The 22,835-nt window shown below is 48.8% G+C and overlaps 1 protein-coding gene across 9 annotated transcripts in view; it reads left to right on the top strand.

Moving 5' to 3' along the window:
• Positions 1-7,503: 7,503 nt before the first annotated feature.
• Positions 7,504-22,835, top strand: part of MAPK9 (mitogen-activated protein kinase 9) — a 56,181-nt gene continuing 40,849 nt past the window's right edge. Inside the window, exons 1-3 of one of the 9 annotated variants that reach the window (XM_057302396.2) lie at positions 7,521-7,794; positions 12,583-12,675; positions 19,055-19,223. In XM_057302396.2, coding sequence (XP_057158379.1) covers positions 19,102-19,223 — 122 coding nt within the window. In that variant the 5' untranslated portion in view covers positions 7,521-7,794; positions 12,583-12,675; positions 19,055-19,101. Of the gene's footprint in view, positions 7,795-12,582; positions 12,676-19,054; positions 19,224-19,709; positions 19,869-22,835 lie in introns of those variants that run through there. The other 8 variants (XM_034961222.4, XM_057302394.2, XM_034961228.4 and 5 more) reach the window with 8 other exon arrangements.

The following is a 22,835-nucleotide window of genomic DNA, read 5'->3' as shown; positions in this document are numbered from 1 at the left end:
GGGCTCCCCAAAACGCACTCACCTCAGCATGCCAGGCAGTGGTGACCATGAACAGAGGTTGCCTGTAGCTCCTCTAAAATCCCAACTCTGGAGAGCTGCCAGCAACCAGGTGCCACAAGGGCTTTTCCTGACTTCTGTCCTCCAGGCCCTGGGTCAGTCCCAGGGAAATGGCTAGAATAGTTTCTGTCCTACTAATCAATCCATGACCAATACAACTTCCAAGATTAGGAGACTACAAACTAGCCAGAACATTTTTCTCTGGACAAGACCTAGAAAGTGTATTTCATCCTTATGCCCAAGAGGCGATGGCCATTCTGACTTTTGTGCTAATTGTTCCCTTGCTTTTCTTTATAGTTTCACCTGTGTATCTATCCCCCAAATACCCTGCCTAGTTCGGAAGTGGAGGGTGAGTGCACGCTGGCGGTGTAAGGAGAAGGCGGCACTGCCTCCACTGGACGGAGGTTCCAGGAGGTGAGCAGATCAGTCTCCAGGTCGTGGTTTGACTCCTGCTTCTCCGGGAACTGACAAAGCCCCCTCCTGGGGAAGTCGTGAGCAAGGTCTCAAGGAAGTCTTGGGCTCAGCACAGTCAGGCACCTGGTAGGGCCAAGGTGGGGACCACGCGCTGGACCTGCAGCGGAAATAGTCAGAGGGAGGGGGCTGACCTGTACTTCCTGCTTCTAAGCTCGCCACGGCCTGCCTCCAGCTCTCGGTGGGGGGAAAGCTGGAAACTTCTGTGAATGTTGTGCGTCCTCAGCAGAGGAGGGGAGCGCCCCTCATCGGCACATGGCCAAGCCAAGTACTGCCAAGAACCTAGGCCGGGCTCTCCTGGGCATTTTGTCCCCGGGCTACAGATGGCCTGTTGGAGGTGCGGTCTTGGTGAAGACAGCTCACCCCATGGGTCACACTGCTCAGTATGGCTCAGTCGCTCTCCACGTCTGGTGCAGAGCCATCACCTCAGGGTCACTTCTCGCCACCCTCCATGGGCCTCCCAGGCCATGTCTTCTGTGTTGGGTTCCTGTTTTTGTTTTTTTTTGTTTGTTTGTTTGCTTGTTTTTTGACAGAGTTTCGCTCTGTTGCTAGGCTGGAGTGCAGTGGCGTGATCTCAGCTGACTGCCACCTCCACCTCTCGAGTTCAAGCAATTCTCCTGCCTCAGCCTCCCAAGTAGCTGAGACTCTAGGCGTGTGCCACCACACCCAGCTAATTTTTGTATTTTTAGTAGAGACAAGGTTTCACCACGTTGGCCAGGATGGTCTCAATCTCTTGACCTCGTGATCTGCCTGCCTCGGCCTCCCAAAGTGCTGGGATTACAGGCGTGAGCCGCCATACCGGCCTGGGCTCCTGTTTTCTGTGTCTGTGTCTTCCTTCTTCTAAGTTTCCTTTTTTGTTCTGGTGAAGCCCATTCTTGAGAAAAGGTGCTTGAGAGGTGTCTAAGTCAGTTCAGCCTGCTGTAACAGCCCTGGTGCCTTATAAAAATCCCACATTTCTTTCTCACAGTTCTCAACACTGGGAAGTCCAAGATCAAGGCACCGGCAGATGTGGAGTCTTGGTGAGGGCCCATTTCCTGGTTTGTACAGAGCAGCCTTCTTGCTGTGTCCTCGCATGGCAGAAGGGGCAAGGGAGTTCTCTGGAGCCTCTTTGATTGGAGCCTCTTTGATAAGTGTACTAATCCCATTCATAAGGGCTCCACCCTCACACTCATCGCCTCCCAAAGGCCTCGCCTCCTAATAACATCACATGTGGCAGGGGTTAGGATTGCAACATATGAATTTGGGGAAACACAAATATTCAGGCCACAGCAGAAGGCAAGTTTTTTGAGAATCTGCAGGTGTGGAAATGATTTTTTTTATTTATACTTGATAGAGGGTTTAGCTAAACACACAATTCTAGGTCAGAAAAAGGTGTTCCTGCAGAATTTTAAAGGTAGTGCTTCATCGTCTTGTTCCCAGTGCTGCTATTGAGTCCAAAGTCTGATGTCTTTGTAGGTGACCTTTTGGTCTCTCTTTTGTTTCCTGTGTTCTGAAATACCACAAGTTGCCTAGAGTCACATTTCATTTAGGGTTGATTGCATCTGGTAACTTTTGCCTTTCAGACTAGGAAATTTTCTTGAATTATTTTGTTGTGGATTTCTCTGTTTCTCTGTCTCTGGAGTGTCTATTATTCCCAGGGTGAAGCTGCTGGACTGGCCTCTAATTTCTTATCTTTTTTATCATTCATTTGTTGTCTGTTTGCCCTACTGAGAGATTTCTTCAATTTTATCTCCCAACCTGCTACTAAGATTTTTCATTTCTGCCAACATGATTTAATTTTTCAAGGGTTTTTTTTTGCTCTGACTATATATATATATATATATTTTTTTTTTTTTTGAGATAGAGTCTCACTTCGTCACCAGGCTGGAATGCAGTGGCGTGATCTCGGCTCACTGCAAGCTCCACCTCCCGGGTTCGCACCATTCTCCTGCCTCAGCCTCCTGAGTAGCTGGGACTATAGGCGCCCGCCACCACACCCGGCTAATTTTTTTTGGTATTTTTAGTAGAGACGGGGTTTCACCGTGTTAGCCAGGATGGCCTCGATCTCCTGACCTCGTGATCCGCCCACCTCGCCCTCCGAAAGTGCTGGGATTACAGGCGCGAGCCACTGTGCCCGGCCACAAACTTGTCTATTCTTCCCCATTGATTATTTCTATTAGAATGAACCATAGATATTTATTTTATATTTTGAGTCATACCCAACACTATGTTAGTTTGTTGTTCCAATGGTTCCAGCAACAGCCACTGGGGGCTCTTTCAGTTGGCTCTTGTGTCTCTTTGACATAGCCCCATCATTGTGTGTGTGTGTGTGTGTGTGTGTGTGGTACTTCCTTACGTGTGTGTGTTGTACTTCCTTTGTGTGTGTGGTACTTCCTTACGTGTGTGTGTGTGTGTGTGTGTGGTACTTCCTTACTTGCACAACAATATTCTCCAGGCTTGTCTTGTCCATCCCCTGTCCCAGCCCTAGAATCAACCATTTCTCCAGGGATCCCTGGTTCCTTTTATGGCGAATGACATTAGAGAACAAGATCTGGGCTCTGGGTGTGTCAGCCGCTGCTGAGATGTCATTGCTTCTAGGCCATCTCAGCTGACAGAGCAAGGCCACGTTGCATACACCTGTGCTGGATAATTTTTAAATCGCTGGTTCTTGTTTTAAGGATGCAATATTTTTTCATTCTCTCTGAAGCTAGCAGTAGTTTTATTTTTATTTTTTGAATTTTCCTTCTCCACAGAGTCTGTTTCTTTCAAGATGGAGTTTTTTGTCTTACTTTTCTTAGCCATATGACACTGAGCTGTCTGTTCAGATTCAAGGGGGGCTGACTGGAAGTTCTAAGCGCATGGTAGGGCTGGTTGATGCAAGATTCACTGCTGGGAAATCTGGTGGGGGTGGGGGTGTCATAATGTTCATGCCTCAGGTCTTCCCTTCAGGGCTGGTCAGACTTCTGGAGAACAGCCTGCTGGCTCCCTGCCTGAGAGGACGGTCCCCGCTGCTGGTGCTCTGGGGGATTCCCGGAGGAGGAGGGCTAAGGGCCACTGGGTTCAGCAGTTATACAGCCCCCAAATAACCCTGTTTCCATGCAGTGCCACACCCTCAGCTGTGCCCCCGCTCAGATGCCCTCATTCTAATCATCACCATGGAAGAAACTTCCAGACTTCTGCCTTTCCCAATTCTGCCCTTCCCTGCCATGTCCTCACATGAGCCTGTCTGCCCAGCATGGCTGACTAGTTCCAGAATGGAAGCCCTGTCTGGGGGACCATCAGAGTCCATTGTTGTGGGTTTTCAAACTCCATCTGGGCCTGCAGTGGCCTCCATGGCCCTAGAGTTTCCAGACCAGCTCTGCCCCTGCCTCCCCTGGGTATGATGCTACAGGCACCTCCCAGTAAACGTCCCCATTGGTTTAAGTGCAGTTTAGTTTTCTACAACACACAGCTGGGACAGCCCTGACTTACACCCTCCAGGACATCTCTGGGTCCTTGTAGGGGAGAAGGGAAGATGTGGGTTAGTGCAATGCGGGGAGGGCAGGCAAAGTGTTGAGGGGACAGAGGCAGTCAGCATAAGGACCTACACCATCCCTGCTGCATGGGCCGCACCTAGCTCTTCCTGCTTCCGTCCTTCTCCATGCCACTTCCTACAGAACCCAGGCAGACAGAAGTGAATCCCTTGCCCAGAGGAGCACAGCTGACAAGAGTCGGATTGGAATCCAGGCCAGTCAAGGGTGGGGGATATCAGGATCACAGAAACCTGTTGGCACTGTGGCTGCATACACAGCTGGCCTCCGGACAGGTCCCCAGTGCCCCAGGCACCCCTAGCTCCTCCCCCCCGCTGTGCTCTTGTCTTAGTCTGTTTCTTATTCTGTTGCTTATAACAGAATACCTGAAACTGGGTAATTTACTTTAAAAAAGAATTTATTTGTTACAGCCCTGGGGGCTGAGAAGTCCAAGGTTGAGGGGCTGCACCTGGTGAGGGCCTTCTTGCTGCTGGGGACTCTGCAGAGTCCTGAGGGTGGCGCAGGTGTCACAGGGCCGGGGGGCCAAGCACACTCACAGGTCAGCTCAGGTCTTCCTTCCTCTTCTAATGAAGCCACCGGTCCCACTCCGGTGATAACTCTTTAATCCATGAGTCCATCGACAGGTTAATCCCAACCACCCTGAGAGGCCCCACCTCTCAGTACTGCCACATCGGAGATTAAGTTTGAACATGAGTTTCATTGAGGATAAACATCCAAAACAGCACGTCCCAAATCTAAATGTTTCTTAAATCAACTAATCAATTAAAAAAAGAAAACCTCTCTGGGCTGAACAAGGCGTATCAGTGAGCTAAAGCCAGCCTACATGCCTGGCAGTGCCAATCTACCTCAAGGCCCTCAGAACTCTCCAGTCCCCTCACCTTTCCCTAAGACCAGGTGACTTGTGGCTCCCTGAACACAGCCAGCAGGTCCTCACATCTGAGCATTTGGGCCTGAGCGCCCTTTCTGCCTAAGTCACAGGCCCAACACATCCTGCTCGGCAGCCTCAGCAACAGCTTCCTCCTGCCCAGAAGGCCTTCCTCAATTGCTTCTCCCCACCATAGGCCGGATCAGGTGAGACGTGCTCACGTGTTCCACCTGGTTCACGTATGTTGTGGCAGGATCTTTTCACTTGGAGGGTTCAACCAGGATTCTTGGTGCTGTTCCAAGGCCCCCCTCCCCACCCTGTCACCTCAGCTTTGTGTCCATAAATGTTCACTGTATTTCATAAACCAGAAAAAAAGCAGTGTCTCTGCAATAAAAAGAACTCTTACAGAAAACTTAGTGTGAGATATGTATAGCTGTGTACATATGTACACTGATTTTTGGTTACTCACTTGACATGATGTGAGTGCTATGAAGTTAGGCCTGGAGTGCTGGGAACTGGTGTCCCCTCTGTTTTTTTTTTTTTTTTGAGATGCAGTTTTTGCTCTGTTGCCCAGGCTGGAGTGCAGTGGAGCAATCTCGGCTCACTGCAACCTCTGCCTCGTGGGTTCAAGCTATTCTCCTGCCTTGGTTTCCTGAATAGCTATTACAGGCACCCACCACCGCGCCCAGCTAATGTTTGTATTTCTAATAGAGATGACGTTTCACCATGTTGGCCAGGCTGGTCTCGAACTCCTGGCCTCAGGTGATCCACTCACCTCGGCATCCCAAAGTACTGGGATTACAGGTGTGAACCACCGCACCGCCTTCCTAATGAGGAGAAGCACCCATCAGTGCTCCTTGGTGGAACCTCAGATCTGACAGCTAGGCTTTTACTCTTTTCCCATAATCCTCGATTCTGACAATTTCTGGTTTCCTGTTCTCTCTCATGCACTTGAGGCAGGTGGCAGGTGAGTCTGAGGTAGCGACAGGTGTGGGCCCTCCTCAATGCAGGCCACACTGTGACTTAGAATTTCAAGCAGCGATGAGCCATGCTCAAATTTAGAAAACTCCCTCTGGTGGCCAAGGGGGACACCATGCTGGATCCGTTCCTCTACCCCACCCCTCCTCTGAGGCTCTGGTGCCTCCAAGCGGCCTGGCCCAGACCTCAGTGCCCTTGGAACCTGGGTCACAGGCTAGCTGCCCTCCCCAAATTCTGCAACCACCCTTCACGCCACCCAGCCCCTTACCCTCCCCATCTGCAGAGTCCTGTTCCTTCTCCCCACTCTGGCCCTGGCCACTCTGTGGATCCCGGTATTGTGTTACTGCTGTTCTACCCCACACTCACCATTTGTCAACCACTGTTCCCACTCTTCTAGTCCCCAAAGGCCGGCTCTCCACGGTTTTCCCCATGTGCCCAGCCTCAGTGCCTCGCTTCCTGCTTCACTTTTCAACGTAGACCTGGCAACATCCCAAGCCCCGGCCTCTCCCATCCTGTACGACCCCCAGGCCGCTGGTACCTGATCCAGCCTCAAAAGCAGCTCAGAGTCAACGGGTCCCAGTCCCTAGGGGGCTCTGAGCAAGAGACTCCTCGCCCCGCCCCCACTCCTCTCAGAGGCTTGACTGAGCACCTCCCTTTTTTTTTTTTTTTTTTTTTTTGAGACAGAGTCTCACTCTGTCACCCAGGCTGGAGTGCAATGGCGCAATCCCGGCTCACTGCAACCTCCGCCTCCCGGGTTCAAGTGATTCTCCTGCCTCAGCCTCCCGAGTAGCAGGGATTACTGGCGCCCGCCACCACGCCCAGCTCATTGCTTCGTATTTTTAATAGAGACGGGGTTTCACCAGGTTAGCCAGGCTGGTCTCGAACTCCTCACCTCAGGTAGTCCACCCGCCACGACCTCCCAAAGTTCTAGGATTACAGGCGTGAGCCACCGCGCCCTGCCGCACCTCCCAATTTTTAGATGTTGTCAACTAAGTGATCCCGCCACCAAGCGCAGTCTCCTGCTGCGTCACCGACCCACCGGGTCACCTGTCTACACACCGCCATCTCTTCGCACCCCCTCCCCCTCTTCGACCCGGCTTCTGGCCTCACCCACACCCCCACAGACCCGTTCCTCCGGCGCCGCAGCGAGCAACCGAGTCCGAGGCCCGCCCCGCCTACCGGGCCCTAGCACGCCGGGCTCCCGGACGCCAGGCCGGCCTCCCCCCGCGATCGCCCCGGGCTCTCCCCGAAACGGACGGGCTCCCGTGCCGCTCCAGTTCGCCTCACCGCCACAAGCCTGCACCTGCAGCCCGAGGCCCGGCTCCCCGCGGACCCCGCGGTGTGAGCCCCGCGCGCCTCCAGCCCGGTTCCCGGTCCTCCGGGCCACCCTCTCCACCGAGCTGCGCCCCCCTCGCAGGGACAGCGGGCTCAGCCGGTGGGCGGCGCAATGCCTGCGTCTCCAGCTCACCGCGTGCACTGCGCGCACCCGAGCGCCATGGCCAGTCGGCCCGCGCCACTGAAAGGCCCGGGGGCGAAGAACCCACGGAACCCCGGCCCCGGACCTCGGGCGGCCGACCCGGCCCCCGACCCCGCCCGCGCCACCCTCCATCGGCCCGCCCCCCAGGCGCCATTGGCCGCGCCTGCTCCGCTCTCCGCGCGCTGATTGGTCGGCGCGAGGGTCGGTCAGACCGGGCGCCGCGGCGGCGGCAGCGGCGGAGAAGGGAGCGGGACCGGAAGGGTCGCAGCGCCCCGGCGCCCCTCACACCCACTGCGGCGGCGGCGGCGGGGCGGAGCGGAGCGGAGCGGGGCGGGCCGGCGGCGGAGCCGGGGCCGCGGAGCCAGGAGTGACTAGCACGCAGCGCCGCCAGTCCGCCCGCCCGCCCTCTCCCCGTGGCGCGGCGGCGGGGAGGCGAGGTGAGCCCGGCGGGCGGGCTAGGCCTGGCGGCGGCTGCTCGGGCCGGGCCCGCGGGGAGGGGCGGTGAGGGAACCGCGCGGCCGGGGGCTTCGGGGGCGGGCCGGGGGCTGCGGGGCCCTGGCAGCCGCAGCCGTCGCCCCTGTGCTCGGGGATGCCGCAGGCGCCCCCTTCCGCCCGGCTGTCAGCAGCCCCGGGCTGCGGGCCTGCTCACCGGCCTGGCCCGGCCGACCTGCCCGTGGGGTCTGCGGGCGCCATCCGTCCCGGAGGTGGGGCAGACAGCTGCACTCCTGCGCCGGGTGCCCAGGGGCCCGGGGTCGCGTCCCCGCGACCTTGGCCGAGGCACTGACCCTCGCTCTGCCGCGGTTTTGCCTTCGGGAAGGTGGGGAAATGTCTCTTCTGGACAGGGTTGTTGTCAGGCTGTGTGAATGTATGCAGACGCCTGGGCAGGACCCCGGTGTGCATTTGTGGAAGACTGGGCAGGGTGCTGGCCCGTGCTGGTGTGAGTGGTGTCGGAACCCCCTCCCCACCCGCCCAGCCTCCCGCCTCCCCGCGCACTCCTCTCTTGCCGTGTCATTGCACACTCAGTGTCCAGCAGTGCCAGAGGGGACCCAGCCCACATCCCTCACCACCACACCCCTCCTCCAGAAGACTGCTGCCCCATCCCACTCATCTCGCCCGCCTCGAACATGCCAGCCCGCATTTGCCCCAGGACCTTTGCATTTGCTGTTTCCCCGTCTTTGGAGTTGTCTCCGTGATCTTGGCACAAGTAGCTCTTTCTGCTCCTTCCTCTGGTCAGATGTCTCGTTTTGGGTGAGGCCCTCCTCGACCACCCTCTTTCTTCCCTTAGTCATGCTATTTCATTATTTTAAAAATTTCCTTCCTAGCTCTCATCTGGTTTGAAACTATTCTATTTATTTGCCTGTTTATTTTCTGTCTCCCCGACTAGGATGTAACTTTGTGAAAACAGGTAGCTGTCTGATTTGTCCACTGCTTTATCCCCAGTGCTTAGAAAGCACACAGGAAGCATTCAGTAGTATCAGCTCAAGGAATGAATGAATGATCAAAGAAATGGCCCAGCCTCCCTGTTGTCTCTGCTTTATCTGTTCATTTAGTGACTTCTGATTAGCGTGTGAAACTTGTAAGCAGATGGAAGCTTGTTCTATTTTGTGAAACATTTTGGTGTCCTTGACCCCTTTAATTGCTAACTGTTGGAACAAGCTGTGATATAAAATCTCACATTTTTATAATAGTTTAGCTGTAGCTTTCTTCCACACATACAAGAGACATTTACTGAATTCTGCATTATCTAGGTCATGCTTTCTGCTAGACCCTAGGGACACAAGGCAGATAGCAACGGGGTCCCTTTCCCGAGAGAGCCCAGGAGCCCAGTAGAGAAGGCAGGCATGCAGACACTTAGTTCCAGGACTGTACAACCCTTGCTATAGGGGAGGGGCTATGCCATGGAAATCCGGAGGAGGTGACAGGTGGTGCCGGGGGGCCTTGAGGGTGATAAGAAATTTGCTAGGCAGGGAGAGGCACAGAGGTGTGAAGGAGCAGGGCCAAGGAAGGACCGTAGCCCACTGTGGAGTTGAGAATCAGTCTGGAGGGCCAGGTGTAAGGACACAGAGTCGTGGGGACCCTAAAGAACAGGAACCTTACCCAGCAGTTTTCTAGAAGAAGGTGGAATTTGGCTGGGTGCCATGGCTCACGCCAGTAATCTCAAGACACTTTGGGAGGCTGATGTGGGAGGATCACTTCAGGCCAGGAGTTCAAGACCAGCCTGGGCAACGTAGCGAGATCTCTGTCTTTACAAAAAATTTTAAGAAATTAGCTAGGTGTGGTGGCATCCACCTGTAGTCCTAGCTACTTGGGAGGCTGAGGTGGAAGGATCCCATGAGCCCAGGATTTGGAGCCTGCAGTGAGCTATGATCACACCACTGTGCTCCAGCCTGGGTGACAGAGCAAGACCCTGTCTCTAAAAAGGAAAGCAGCACTCCACATTTGTTCTGATTTTTAAATGTTGGCAATAGCTAATTAAATTTTTTTTTTTAATGCTGTGAGCCAAGCCAAATACAGATTCATTCAGCTTGGTTGCAGGATCGTCATCCTCCAGGACTGGCTGTGTGGGAGGGAGGAGCTGTGAGGAGAGCAGGAAAGGTAGCCTAAGGCCAGGGGAGCCAGGCCCTGTTTGCCCAGGTGCCAGCCCAGATACTCATTTGATTGTAACTGGAGCCCTGTGGAAACGGAAGCTCAGGAGTCTAAATAGTCTGTTTCTTAGCAAGCAGCTGGTGAGTGGAGTTCGAACCCAGATCACTTCCCAGATAAGGATTCTTTCCTGGGTCCCTCAGCTCTGAGTATTCTCTTTTGGCTTTTAACTTGTTCTGGAAGAATGACCACCAATCTATTTAATGTTTTCCTCCATTTAACTTTTTTTTTTTCTTCAAAAGGATCCTGCAGAGTTAAAAAGAATACTATTTTTGCATAGACTTCTCTTTTGACAGCTTTGATTTTCCTGGTAATTTAATTTTCAGGGTGCCAGGACTTTAATTTGTTCACAGATTAAAATCTGTTTATTTGGTCCCGTAAATAAACAACAGAGGGGATACTTGAATGTGTCTAAGATAAAATAGTCTTAATTTTCTGGATAAAGAAAAGGACCAGACAAACCAGTTAATAGCGAGTAAACCAGTTGTTTTCATGAAGCATAAGATAAAACAGAGACCAGATTTTTTTTCTTCTTGAGACTATTGATTTGCCAATAGGGCAACTATTTTTGGTCTACACACATACAGTAGTTACACCTCACACTTGGTTAGGAAGGTGCCATTTTTACATAATTTTCCTTCAGAATAATTAATTCCTGATACTTTGTACTTGATTGTATGAACCAGTTTCAACATCATTCTTTTTATTTTAACTTTTATTATGGGAACTTTCAAACATATACAAAATAAACAGAATAGTGTCCTGCTTTAACAGTTATTAACTCCTGACCAATCTTGTTTCATCTCTAATGTTATCCACTTGCACCCTTACCACCCATAATTATTTTCAAGCAAATCCTAAATATCATGTCATTTCATTCATTATTTTTTGGGATACTAATTACACAGTGGGTGCCCAGTAAATGTTTGGTAAAGACAAAGCTAAATGGGAGAATAAATGTGGTAGGGTAGCTCAGAGCAGTGGGTAAGATCAGGACTTTGAGTCAGACTCCCAGTGGGTCTGCTGCTTATCTGGGTGATGTGCAGAAGCGATTGCACTCATCTGTAAAACACACGGGCACAACCTCAGGGTGCTCAGGAGGTATACAGTAGTTATACTTCACACTTCGGTAGGTCTCTAAAGGTACTGACTCTTTTAAAGTTGAAAAAGTAATAATTGCTTAATATCATCAAATAACTAGTCAATATTCAAATTTCCAGCTGCCCCATGAATTTTAAGTTTCCTTAATAGTTTGAAAGTAGAGCAAGAGAAGGTCCATACGTTGTTGATTGGATGATACGTCTTTTAAGTTTCTCTTAATCCATAGATCCCCCTCCTATTTCTTTGTTTTCTTGGTAGTTTATTTGTTGAAGCAATCGAGTTGTTCCTTAGCATTTCCATAGTTGGTATTTGATTGATTGCATCTCTGCAGTGTAATTGAATGTGTTTCTCTGTAATCTCTGTAAGTTAGTAATTGGATCTAGACAAGGCTTCGTCAGATTTAGGGTGCATTCCTGCATCAAGATGCCTTCCTGAGTGGGCTGTGCAGTTCTTATCTAGAGGTACCCTGAGGCTCTCTGCTCGTCCGTGTTGCAGATGAGCGCAATCGCTTGCTGCACATCACCCAGATAAATAGCAGACCCACTGGGAGTCTGACTCAAAGTCCCCATCTTAACGACTGCTCCCAGCTGCCCTACCACATTTTTTCTCCCATTTAGCTTTGTCTTTAACAAACATTTTTTGGGCACCCACTGTGTAATCAGTAGAGGATTGAGAAATAAATCAGACACATTTTCTGCCCTTACAGAGTAGAAGTGTAAGTAGACTCGGAATGCAATCTAAAGCGAATACTGGGAGGGTGGCAAAAATGGGGGCATGCCCAGCATGGTTTGAAGGGAAAGGCTGGAGGAGGAAACATGTAAGAGAAGCAGGTGCTTGAACTAGATTTTTGAAGGAAGATGAATGTTGACCAGGAGGTCAAAAAGGAGAGGGAGGTCATTTCAAGCAGATGGAACAGCTTAGGCAGAGGCCTGAAGGTGTGCAGTAGCTGGGTGTGTCCACTGATCCCAGGTGGTTTGATGTTGCCTAAGATTGCGCCAGAGGACTGCCATCTCCTGTGCTGTGCTAGGGAACTGAATCTTATTCTCCAGGCAGTCAGTCACTGCTGAAGGAGTTCAAATGGGAGAAGGGTGTGATCACTGCACACTTTCAACAAATCTCTCTCTTTTTTCTTTCCATATTTTGAAATAATTATAGATTCACAGGAAGTTGCACAAATGGCACAGAGAGGTCCCAGTACCCTTCCCCCAGCTTTCTCCCATGGTTACATATTTACACAACCGTAGTAAAATGTCTAAACCAGGACATTGGGCATCGGAGCAAGGTGTATAGAGTTCGTTGTCATTCTTTATCGTGTGAAAATTCATATAACCACTACCACAATCAAGATTCAAAACTATGTCATCATCCTAGATATCTCCTTGTCCCACCCCCTTACAGCCACAGCACCCCCTTTTCCCCACCATTCATAACTGCTGGCAAGTACTAATCTAGTCTGCATCTCTATACTTTTGTCTTTTCAGGAATGTTATATGCATGGAGTTATACAGGATGTGACTTTTTGAGATTGGCTTTTTTCGTTGACTATCCTGCCCCTGAGATCCACCCAAGTTGTGGTATGTTTCAGCAGTTGCTGAGTGGTATTCCGTGGTATGGGTATACAGCAGTTAGTTTAACCATTTACCCATTGAAGGACAGGTTTGGGTTGTTTCTAGTTTGGCGCTATTAAAAATAAAGCTGCTGTGAACATTTGTGTACATATTCTCACGTGGAGTGATTTCTCTTTCTAAAGTGGCACGTGTGCAGTGGTTTGGAAGTCACAGAAATGGTGGCTGGGAGAATGCTTCTGCTGTCGCTGGTCCAAGGAGCCACGAGAAGCCCTTACCCAGGGCCCTGGGAGTGGGGGATTGAGAGGGAAATAGGCAGGCGTGGGTGCTTGGAAGTGGGGCTGGTGACGGAGATCCTTGCAGGGTCCTGTGGATCCAACAGTGGGTGAAGTGATAACCAAATGCTAGTTGTTCTGTATTGTGGTATATACTGTGGCTTAAGAACTACAGAGGATGGCCCTGAAAGCTGCAAGGTTCTTGATTATCAAAGAAAGATTACGTTGTTATACCAAGCTATTCTTCATAAGAATTACAGTAGGAGGCCAGGCGCGGTGGCTCACGCCTGTAATCCCAGCACTTTGGGAGGCCGAGGCGGGCGGATCATGAGGTCAGGAGATCGACACCATCCTGGCTAACACAGTGAAACCCCATCTCTACTAAAAATACAAAAATTAGCTGGGTGTGCTGGCGGGCGCCTGTAGTCCCAGCTACTTGGGAGGTTGAGGCAGGAGAATGGCGTGAACCCGGGAGGCGGAGCTTGCAGTGAGCCGAGATCATGCCACTGCACTCCAGCCTGGGCGACAGAGCGAGACTCCGTCTCAAAAAAAAAAAAAGAAAGAAAGAAAGAAAAAAGAATTACAGTAGGAAAATAGAACTTTTTAAATTTTTACTATTTTTTTTTTTTTTTTGAGACGGAGTCTCGCTCTGTCACCCAGGCTGGAGTGCAATGGCGTGATCTCGGCTCACTGCAAGCTCCGCCTCCCGGGTTCACGCCATTCTCCTACCTCAGCCTCCCTAGTGGCTGGGACTACAGGTGCCCGCCACCACGCCCAGCTAATGTTTTGTATTTTTTTAGTAGAGACGGGGTTTCACCATGTTAGCCAGGATGGTCTCCGTCTCCTGACAGGATGGTCTCCGTCTCCTGACCTCGTGATCCACCTGCCTTGGCCTCCCAAAGTGCTGGGATTACAGGTGTGAGCCACCGCACCCGGCCAGATTTTTACTATTATTATTATTGTTGTTTAATATAGAGATGAAGCCTCACCATGTTGCCCAGGCTGTTCTGGAACTCTTGGGCTTAAGTGATCCTCCCACCTTCGGCCTCCCACAGTGCTGGGATTACAAGTGTGAGCCATCTTGCCCAGCTGGAAAACAGAACAATTTAATGAAAAAAATGTCGGCAGCAAGCGTTGAGACAGAGGGTGATTGTGAGAATCTGCTTTTAATCACAATAGTTAGTTGATTTAAATATCGCATGTCCTGGGCACTCTGAAGCTTTAGTGTGATTAAAGGTTCACTTGAGTCTGTGGATCACTGAATCGTTGTCATCGTTAGAGGAAAAAGTGTTTTGGTAGGTTTTGGTAGGGGGAGTCAGCAAGGTGAAATGTGCAGGACTGTGTGCTGGTCCTGGCCAGCCCATGTGCAAATAGCTTCACTTTCTAAAGGGATATCAGAATGGTGCTTTGGGAGGAACTTGAATATTGTGGTGAAACACTCCTAAATTCAAATCTGAGCCATGCTGGGAATTTGGACAACTTCCTCTAAGCCTCAGTTTCCTCATTTGCAGAGCGGGGATAGTAATATGCTCCTCACTAGTTGTTATAAGGGTGTTTATAAATGTGTACCTCAGAGCCAGGCCCACTCTCATGCCTCTAGCCTTATCTGCCTGAAGCCCGTCTTCCATACAAGTGTCAGATGATCATTCTGCAGCTTTTCATTTAACATTTTTTGTTTAATCAGTTTTTAAATGTGAAATATGTACATTTGAAAAACAGAATAGAAAGTTATAATGGGAAGAAAGTTTCTCATTTCCCACTATTTCTCTACTTGCTAGCATTGTGTATGTGCGTGTGTATGCGTGTGTGTGTGTTTACGTAGCTGGGCATTATGTGTTCTCTTCTTCAACTTGGTGTATTTCCTTTCTGTATCTTAGACATCTTTCCACGTTGATACATAAAGTCCTTGCATTCTGTTGAATGGCCTTGTTGTACTTCTGTGCCATAATTTATTCAGTCCATCCACAGTGTGCATTTTAGATTACTTCTAGTTTTTTGCCTGTTACAAGAAGTGTTACAAACATGCTTGCACAAATATGTTTGGATACTTGTACACGTATTTGTCAGATACACTTAGAGAATTGTGTTTGCCAGTTTAGGATATGCAGTTAACATTTTTATTAGCCATATCTATATTCCATCCAAAAAAATGTTTTACCACTTCTCAGCTCTCACTGACGTGTGTGAAAGTGCCTGTTTCCTCATGCCTCGGTCTATACTGTGAACAAACTTGAGCTCAGGTCTTGCCTCCTCCCGGAAACCTCCTTGTAGTGTTCCCTCCCCGTTTTGAGTTGCTCATAGCCTGGAAGGGAGGCAGACCCTACAAAGGCTGTGACAGTGCAGCCTGGCGGGCGCTGCTGAGTGCACAAGTGGCAAGGAGGGAGCCCTGTGCTGGACGGATGGTGGCAGCACAGCCTGGGAGCTGAGGGGGAGGAACCAGCACCGGCTGGTGTGGGAAGTGGAGGCAGCGAATGCAGGCTTTAGTGTATTGCTAATGTGGTTTCATGAAGAATTCTTGTACTTCCCGATTTGTAAAACTGTTTTCTGAGCCCCAGTTGATGGTCCATTTTGTTGAAATATCATCTCAATAGAGTTGACTCATGAATAGCTAAATTACACACCTTCTCAGGTGGCCTTAAGTTTCTTTCTCTTGCTCTCACAAAGCCCAAACTTGACAGGGAAGGTGGCTTTAACAGGTTTTCACTTAGGTGACTTTTTTCTCCTGCATAATAAGGGTACCTTATTTTAATTTTATAATTATTTTAAATCTTTTTGTTTGTTTGTTTTTGAGATGGAGTCTCGCTGTGGCCCAGGCTGGAGTGGCACGATCTCAGCTCACTGCAATCTCCACCTCCCGGTTCAAATGATTCTCCTGCATCAGCCTCCCAAGTAGCTGGGATTACAGGCACGCACTACCACACCCGGCTAATTTTTGTATTTTTAGTAGAGATGGGGCTTCACCATGTTGGCCAGGCTGTTCTCAAACTCCTGACCTCAAGTGATCCCCCCACATTGGCCTCCCAAAGTGCTGGGATTACAGGTGTGAGCCACCATGCCCGGACTATTTTAAATCTTGAGATGGAATTACAATTCTAAAACCTAATATGATTGAATATACTCCCCAAATTTAAAAAAGTTAACCTAATATTGTCATAGTCCAAATATAGGTTGAAAGCAGTTATAGCAGGGAGAGTTGCAGAGTTGGTCAGCAGGGTTGAGATTGATCTGTCAGTCCCAACGTGGGCACGGGGTCCTGAATGGGGGGTGGCTCTCTGCCATGAGGTAGTTAAGGAATCCAGCTGGTGGGCAGCTTTCCATCTACAGCATGTGACTTCCATCTCTGGGTCTGTGACAGCTGATCCCTCAGCCAGCAGCAAGGAAGAAAGATTGGAGGGCAAGCAGCTTTCTGTAAAGAAAAATAAAAGTGATCTGGAAGTTGCATACATCACTTCTACCCACATCTTATTAGTCAGAACTTGGTCATCTGGCCATACCTGGCTGCTGGGAAAGCTGCCAGGCATCGTCTCTAGTTGGGCAGCCATTTATCTAGCAGGAAGGGGAAGGAAGGCTTCTCTTATGAAAGCGAGGAAGGGAGGGATGGATCCTGGAGCACCTCAGCGCCTGTGTCACACCTCTGATGTTTTGACGGCTTCCACAGCCCTCAGGACTGAGGCCAGACGGCTCTGCGTGGCTGCTGGGGCTCATAGTGATCTGGCCTCCTTTTCTCTCCCCAGCTTCACTCGCCCTCTACCCAGCAAGTCCCTAGCGACTTGTCACATTCCGAATGTGCCTCCGCCTCTGCTGCTTCTCCTCCCGTTCCCCCAAATCTTCTTCACCCTACTGGGTTTAGGACCCTTGGTGTGCAGGGCCTCCTCCTGAGTGTGCGCTCACTGAGGGCAGGCGAGTGTCCTGGCATGGTACCTCACCATCCACAGCGGGTGCTCAGTACATGCTTGCAAGTAACTGTGTCGCTGGTGTGTTGACGGCATAGCAGAGGAACAGCCACCCTCCGTAAAGCAGGTGGTAGTGGGTGCCTGCCTTTTTGCTGAGTTGTCTCTAATCCTTTGCACTTGTACCCTGCTAGCCAAGCTCAGCAGTTCGCTGTGTCTGGACACAGTCAGTTTGAGCTCTGTGCCTCTACTGTCCATCTCTGGCAAAAGAGTCTGAGGGCGGATGCCGCCTCCTTCGTGAAGCCGTCCTTGTCTTCTGCCCCTGCCAGTGGGTAGGATCTCTTTTGCCTTTTGATTTTGTTTACATTGTGCTTATGGCCCTTACCGCACTGTGACTTGTAATATAGATAATGGACTCACTGCTCACGCTTCTCCCCCAAATAGTGAAGTACATGTTGTTTCAAGACTGGTTGCTAGCTGACTATGGCATATCTTTTGCAATACTTACCACTTTCGTGCATAAAGGCACCCCCTAAATGTTGAGTGGAATTGTTTTAGCCTCTTGCAAACTGTAAATAAGCTAATCTTTAGGAAGGATCTTCCTTTAGATATCAGTAAAATGGAGCAGCACTGTGGGGAATCAGATCAACAAAGGTTTATTGAATGCTCACGGTGCCCCAAAGACCAGCTTCCTGTCCTCCTGTCCTTGGAGTATGAGATGCCATGAGCAAGACAGACCTGCCTCGCACCTCCTATAGCTTAGAGCACAGTGACCTGCCAGCCTGGAGAGCTCCCCAGTCCCCTTCTCACAGCAGTGTGGGCTAGGCAGGTGTTCCAGCTCACTCAGCCCTAGATTCCTCCCAGGTAACATGGGACTGAGACTCCTGCGGTGCGGGTTGTATGAGCAGCTGTTTGTCCAGCATCTAAGTGCTGTGGCGTCCCTGGAGTCACTCCCTGGCTGGCACGCTAACACACCTCGGCAGGAGTGGTCAGAGTGGCAGCCACACTGCAGCCACCACCCAGAGGACGGGGAGAAGACCGTGGGGCAGTGGTCACTTGGAGAAATTATTAATTTGACTCAGTTCTTTATTTAGACTTGTTATTAATCCATTTTTTCCATGTTTAAGGAAAATCCTAGCATTTGTGTTGAAATACAAATCATCACCACAAAAATCTCATTAGGTTGACGTTAAATATTAGATACTAGAACATAAAGGCAAGGGATTTGACAGAGCTGTAGAATACATTCTGTAGTCTTAAACAGTATAGAATGTTTACCTATATGATTTTATTGTTGGCTATATAGTTTTAAAAGACCAAAATAAATAGCTTGCTGACTTTTAAATAAGCATAACCAGACACGAGCCTAGGAACCACTTGCCAATTTGTTTGCTTGTTTTCTGTATAAAATCATCCAGGCTCCTGCAGAGCAGCAGTCTCAGCCTGTGCCTCAACCACAGAAAAGCTGCTTTCTGGGCCTGCTGGCCTACACTCAGACATAGTGGATAGACTTCCTAGTGTTGCTATGATGGACTGTCGGTCACAGCAGAGTTCTTCATATACAGATCTCTACCCTGAAGGCCGGTGGTGATGTGGGACTCTGGGGCTGTGCCAGCTGATGCCAGCTCTGGGACCCACCTCCTGAGGCAGGAGCACGTGCTTGGGCACATGCAGCACACTGATGCCACCAGGCCTCTGACAGCCTGTCACTTTGGCGTATGAATCTTGCTTTTTGGTTCATCATTTCAACCAGAATCTATACACTGAGCAGAAGACTGGTCCGTTTGCTTCTCTTTAGGCATTCTAGAAGTGATCATTTTTGAAACAATGCCTCCGTCTCTAGTGGAGACAGCTAGGTGTAAATGAACCATTTACACCTAGCTTGCCCACAGGGGGCAAGCTGATGAGACGCACAGAGTGATGTAGTCTTTTCATAGCCAGTAGTAATGCATACATTCTTTTCTCCAAAGGTGGTTATTTTCTAGTCCAGCCCCTTAAAGTGTGGTCTTGCTGGGCCTCAAAATTCCTTCCTTTCATAATGGTCTGGTACCACTGAAATGTCTGCATTTTTTTGTGTCTTGCTTAAGTTCAGAACTTGGTCAGATTGACTTTATCAACTTAACAGCCACATTGTCTTACATACCAATAAGTTTAGAACTCTCTTACGTGAGCTGCGTATGTACTTCCGGTAAGAATGCACGTTCATTCTGTTTTTCTTTGAAGGGATCTGAAACTTGCCCACCCTTCGGGATATTGCAGGACGCTGCATCATGAGTGACAGTAAATGTGACAGTCAGTTTTACAGTGTGCAAGTGGCAGACTCAACCTTCACTGTCCTAAAACGTTACCAGCAGCTGAAACCAATTGGCTCTGGGGCCCAAGGGATTGTTTGGTAAGTATGGTCTGTTTTAATAGCGTGGATTGAGTTTTTGCTGTAATAAAAAGTAAAACTAAAGTGTCAGGATTTAGAAACATCGATGATTTAAAAAAAAACTCTGTTATAGGTTTATGAGCTAAATTGAATCAACTGCTTGCTCTAGTTCTGTGTAGTCAGGCTGTAGGGTACAAACCCATGTTCTTAGAATGCTGCAGGAATTTAAATAGGTAGCAAGTTTTCTTTTTTGTTTGTTTCTTTTTTCTTTCATTTTTTTTTTCATTTCTCCTGTCATTATGATATCAGAGTAATAGGTATGACAGTGAGTTGTAACAGAAATTTGGAGTTTTATTCATTTCTTCATCATGGCCACCTTTTCCCCCCTCCCCCTTTTATTCCCGATCACTCCTGTTCATTTCCAGGCGCCATCATTGCAGTGCCTTGCCATTCATTGGCAGGATGAGGCCAGTCAGTGTCATTGTCACTCCATGGATTAACCAGGAAGGGATGCTGTGTGAGGGGTTGGGCTGGCCGTCTCTTCCTTGGTGTCTCACTTCAACTGTGTGTCCAGCCCAGAACGTCAGAATCGTTAGTCTGACCCTGAACGTTAGTCTCTTGCATGGTAAGACGGTCAGCCGCCGCGGCATCACGGGCCAGCTCAAGGTAAAGCTCTTCACATGTTTCCTAGACTGCAGCTATCAGCACTTCCCACACTTTTTACCCCTTGTTTTTCTGGGCAGAACTTTTTTTTTTTCTTTTTCTTTTTCTTTTTCTTTTTTTTTGGTCAATGAAAACAGGATTACCTTTGCGCCTAAAGAAACCGTGGTGCAGTTAAACATCGCGTGTTTACAGCTGGTAGGCAGAGGGGGTTGAGGGAGAAGAAAGCTCTTTTCGACGCTCTAGTAGGGTAGTTTACATTTCCTTGTAGAGATGTTGGGCTTGGAGAATCTTTAACGATGATTTTTAACTGATCCTCTGTTGCGGAGACCTATGATCAGGGAAACAGTTGTTTTTTTCAGCCCTGGCGGCTGAAGGCCCTGGGAGCTAAGAGGAAATTGCAGTCCAGAGCTTCTTTGAGAAGCTAAGGCGGGAAAGGGACTGTTTGGAAGGAATGCCCAGCTTGCATCTAAAGTAATGGTGATCGTAACTTCCCGATGACACGTGCCGTATTGGCCCTTAAATCCAGTGTGCCAGAAGAAGTGTTAAAGGTGGCCGGGCGCGGTGGCTCACGCCTGTAATCCCAGCACTTTGGGAGGCCAAGCTGGGCAGATCACGAGGTCAAGAGATCGAGACCATCCTGGCCAACATGGTGAAACCCCGTCTTTGCTAAAAATACAGAAATTAGCCAGGTGTGGTGGCGCACACCCGTAGTCCCAGCTACTCGGGAGGCTGAGGCAAGAGAATCGCTTGAACCTGGGAGATGGAGGTTGCAGTGAGCCGAGATCGCGCCACTGCACTCCAGCCTGGGCGACGGAGCAAGACTCCGTCTCAAAAAAAAAAAAAAAAGTTTTAAAGTTAGTGGAGGATGGTTCAAATTAGGAAACTTTGATGGTAATGGAAAGTTATAAACAACAAAGCGTTCTTTTGGTTTATAATCCATCTCCTATTTGGAATTAGATGATAATTTGACAGATAATTTGATGTGTGCATGCGAGAGAGAGAGAGAAAAAGGAGAGAGGGAGCAAGAAGGGAGAAATGTCGGAGGTCTTGGGGAGTTGTTTGTGGCTATAGACAGGTAGCTGTTTTATTTATTTATTTATTTATTTTTTTGAGACAGAGTCTCACTTTGTCACCAGGCTGGAGTGCAGTGGCGTGATCTCAGCTCACTGCAGCCTCCGCCTCCTGGGTTCAAGCAGTTCTCCTGCCTCAGCCTCCCGGTAGCTGGGACTACAGGTGCACGCCACCACACCCAGCTAATTTTTGTATTTTTAGTAGAGACAGGGTTTCCCCATGTTGGCCAGGATGGTCTCGATCTCTTGACCTCATGATCCACCCACCTTGGCCTCCCAAAGTGCTGGGATTACAGGCATGAGCCACTGCGCCCGGCCTACAGGTAGCTGTTTTAAATACGTGCTTCATTTATCCCAGCTGGCATGTCATTCACTTGCTTTTGAAGGTTGGTAGTAATGTGAATAGTGTATATTGTAGAATCACCATGAGCTCTGCCATAACCCTCACTGGTGGTGAATCGAAGGACTAGGAAGGCTCACTTGCTTCTCCCGTCTCACGGGGTGTTAGTGGTAGGCCTGGGACCAAAACAAGCTGTGGGCCTTTGGGACCTTATTGCCTGTACCACGGAGAGACTTGTTGAAGACTTTGAACCACTGATACTTTGATAGGTCAAGGCCTCTGACCCACCTTCTGTTTAGAATCTTAGTAATAATGAACAAATATTCACTAAACACCTATTAAACAATTTTCAGTTAATTGTATTTATCTCTATAAGACAATTGTTACATTCAAGAACAGTTTCAATTTTTATAGCTATAACTGACTTTCAGTTTTATGGTATCCTTCTGTCTTATGTTCTAATAGGGAAAGTAAACACTTTATAAGTGATTTTCGCTTCCTTTTCACCTTTCTCTTTTCTCTGTATCCTTCACCAGGCTATGAGGCACCAAGTAGAATTGGGAAATAATCTAGTTACGGCACATTCCCATTTCAAAAAAGAAAAAAAAGCTTGCTTTTCCAAAAATAAGCTCAACAGTAGATTAGCTAACACTGACAAGAGGAATTGGATTTTCTATCATATTTTGTATTAAAACGTATTAAAATATTGGCATTATGTAGTTAATTGATGATCTGAAACTTCCTTTCATCACTATTGTACTTGAAAATCATCTGTCAGTGATTCTTTGGGGAGTGTAGCATGCAGAATAATGGTCCCGCCTGAGATGTCCACGTCCTAATCCCTGGAATTTGTATATTTCTTTACATGGCAAAAGGAATTTAGCCGGTGTGATTACATTAATGGCCTTGAGATGGAAGGGTTATCCCAGGTTTAGTTGGGTGGGTCCTTCTTACAAAAGGGAGACAGGAGGGTCGTAGTCAGAGATGTGATGGCAGAGCGAAGTTTGGAGTGATGTGGGGCCACAGCCAAGCAATACAGGAAGCCTCCAACCAGCTGAGAGAGGCAGGGAGCAGACTCCCCCCAGAGCCTGCAGAAGGAGCCACGCAGCCCTGCTTACCTCTTGAGGCATAAGATGCATTTTGGACTTCTCACCTCCAGAACTGTAAGATAGTAAGTTTGTGTGGCTTTAAAGCAGTAAATTGGTGGTTACTTCTTACAATAGCAATAGGAAACTAATTCACAAGCATGTGTATTTCTACATTTTTGAGAAATATAACAGCAACAGTGTATGGTTTATGCAACTAGTTAATCTTCTATTTAAATTAGAGCTTTATGAAGGGCAGGTGTGCAGATAAACCAATGTGCAGGTAGGGCCTGTGACCTGTACAGGATTAAATGGAAGAGCTGGAGCCAGAAGAAAATATTCTGGTTCCTAATTTTGAATTGTTTTTATAGTTGTCTTTGATTTGTTTATTTGTTTTTGTTCCTTTAAATATGTTAGTAAAATTTATTAGGAAATAAGTTTTTAAATTTTAAAATATTTTATTTTATTTTTGAGA

The sequence above is a fragment of the Pan paniscus genome, chromosome 4, assembly GCF_029289425.2.
Source record: "Pan paniscus chromosome 4, NHGRI_mPanPan1-v2.0_pri, whole genome shotgun sequence".
In the NCBI taxonomy this organism is placed as follows: domain Eukaryota; kingdom Metazoa; phylum Chordata; class Mammalia; order Primates; family Hominidae; genus Pan; species Pan paniscus.
The sequence above is the reverse complement of the archived record's forward strand: the minus strand, read 5'-3'. Positions and strand labels throughout refer to the sequence as shown.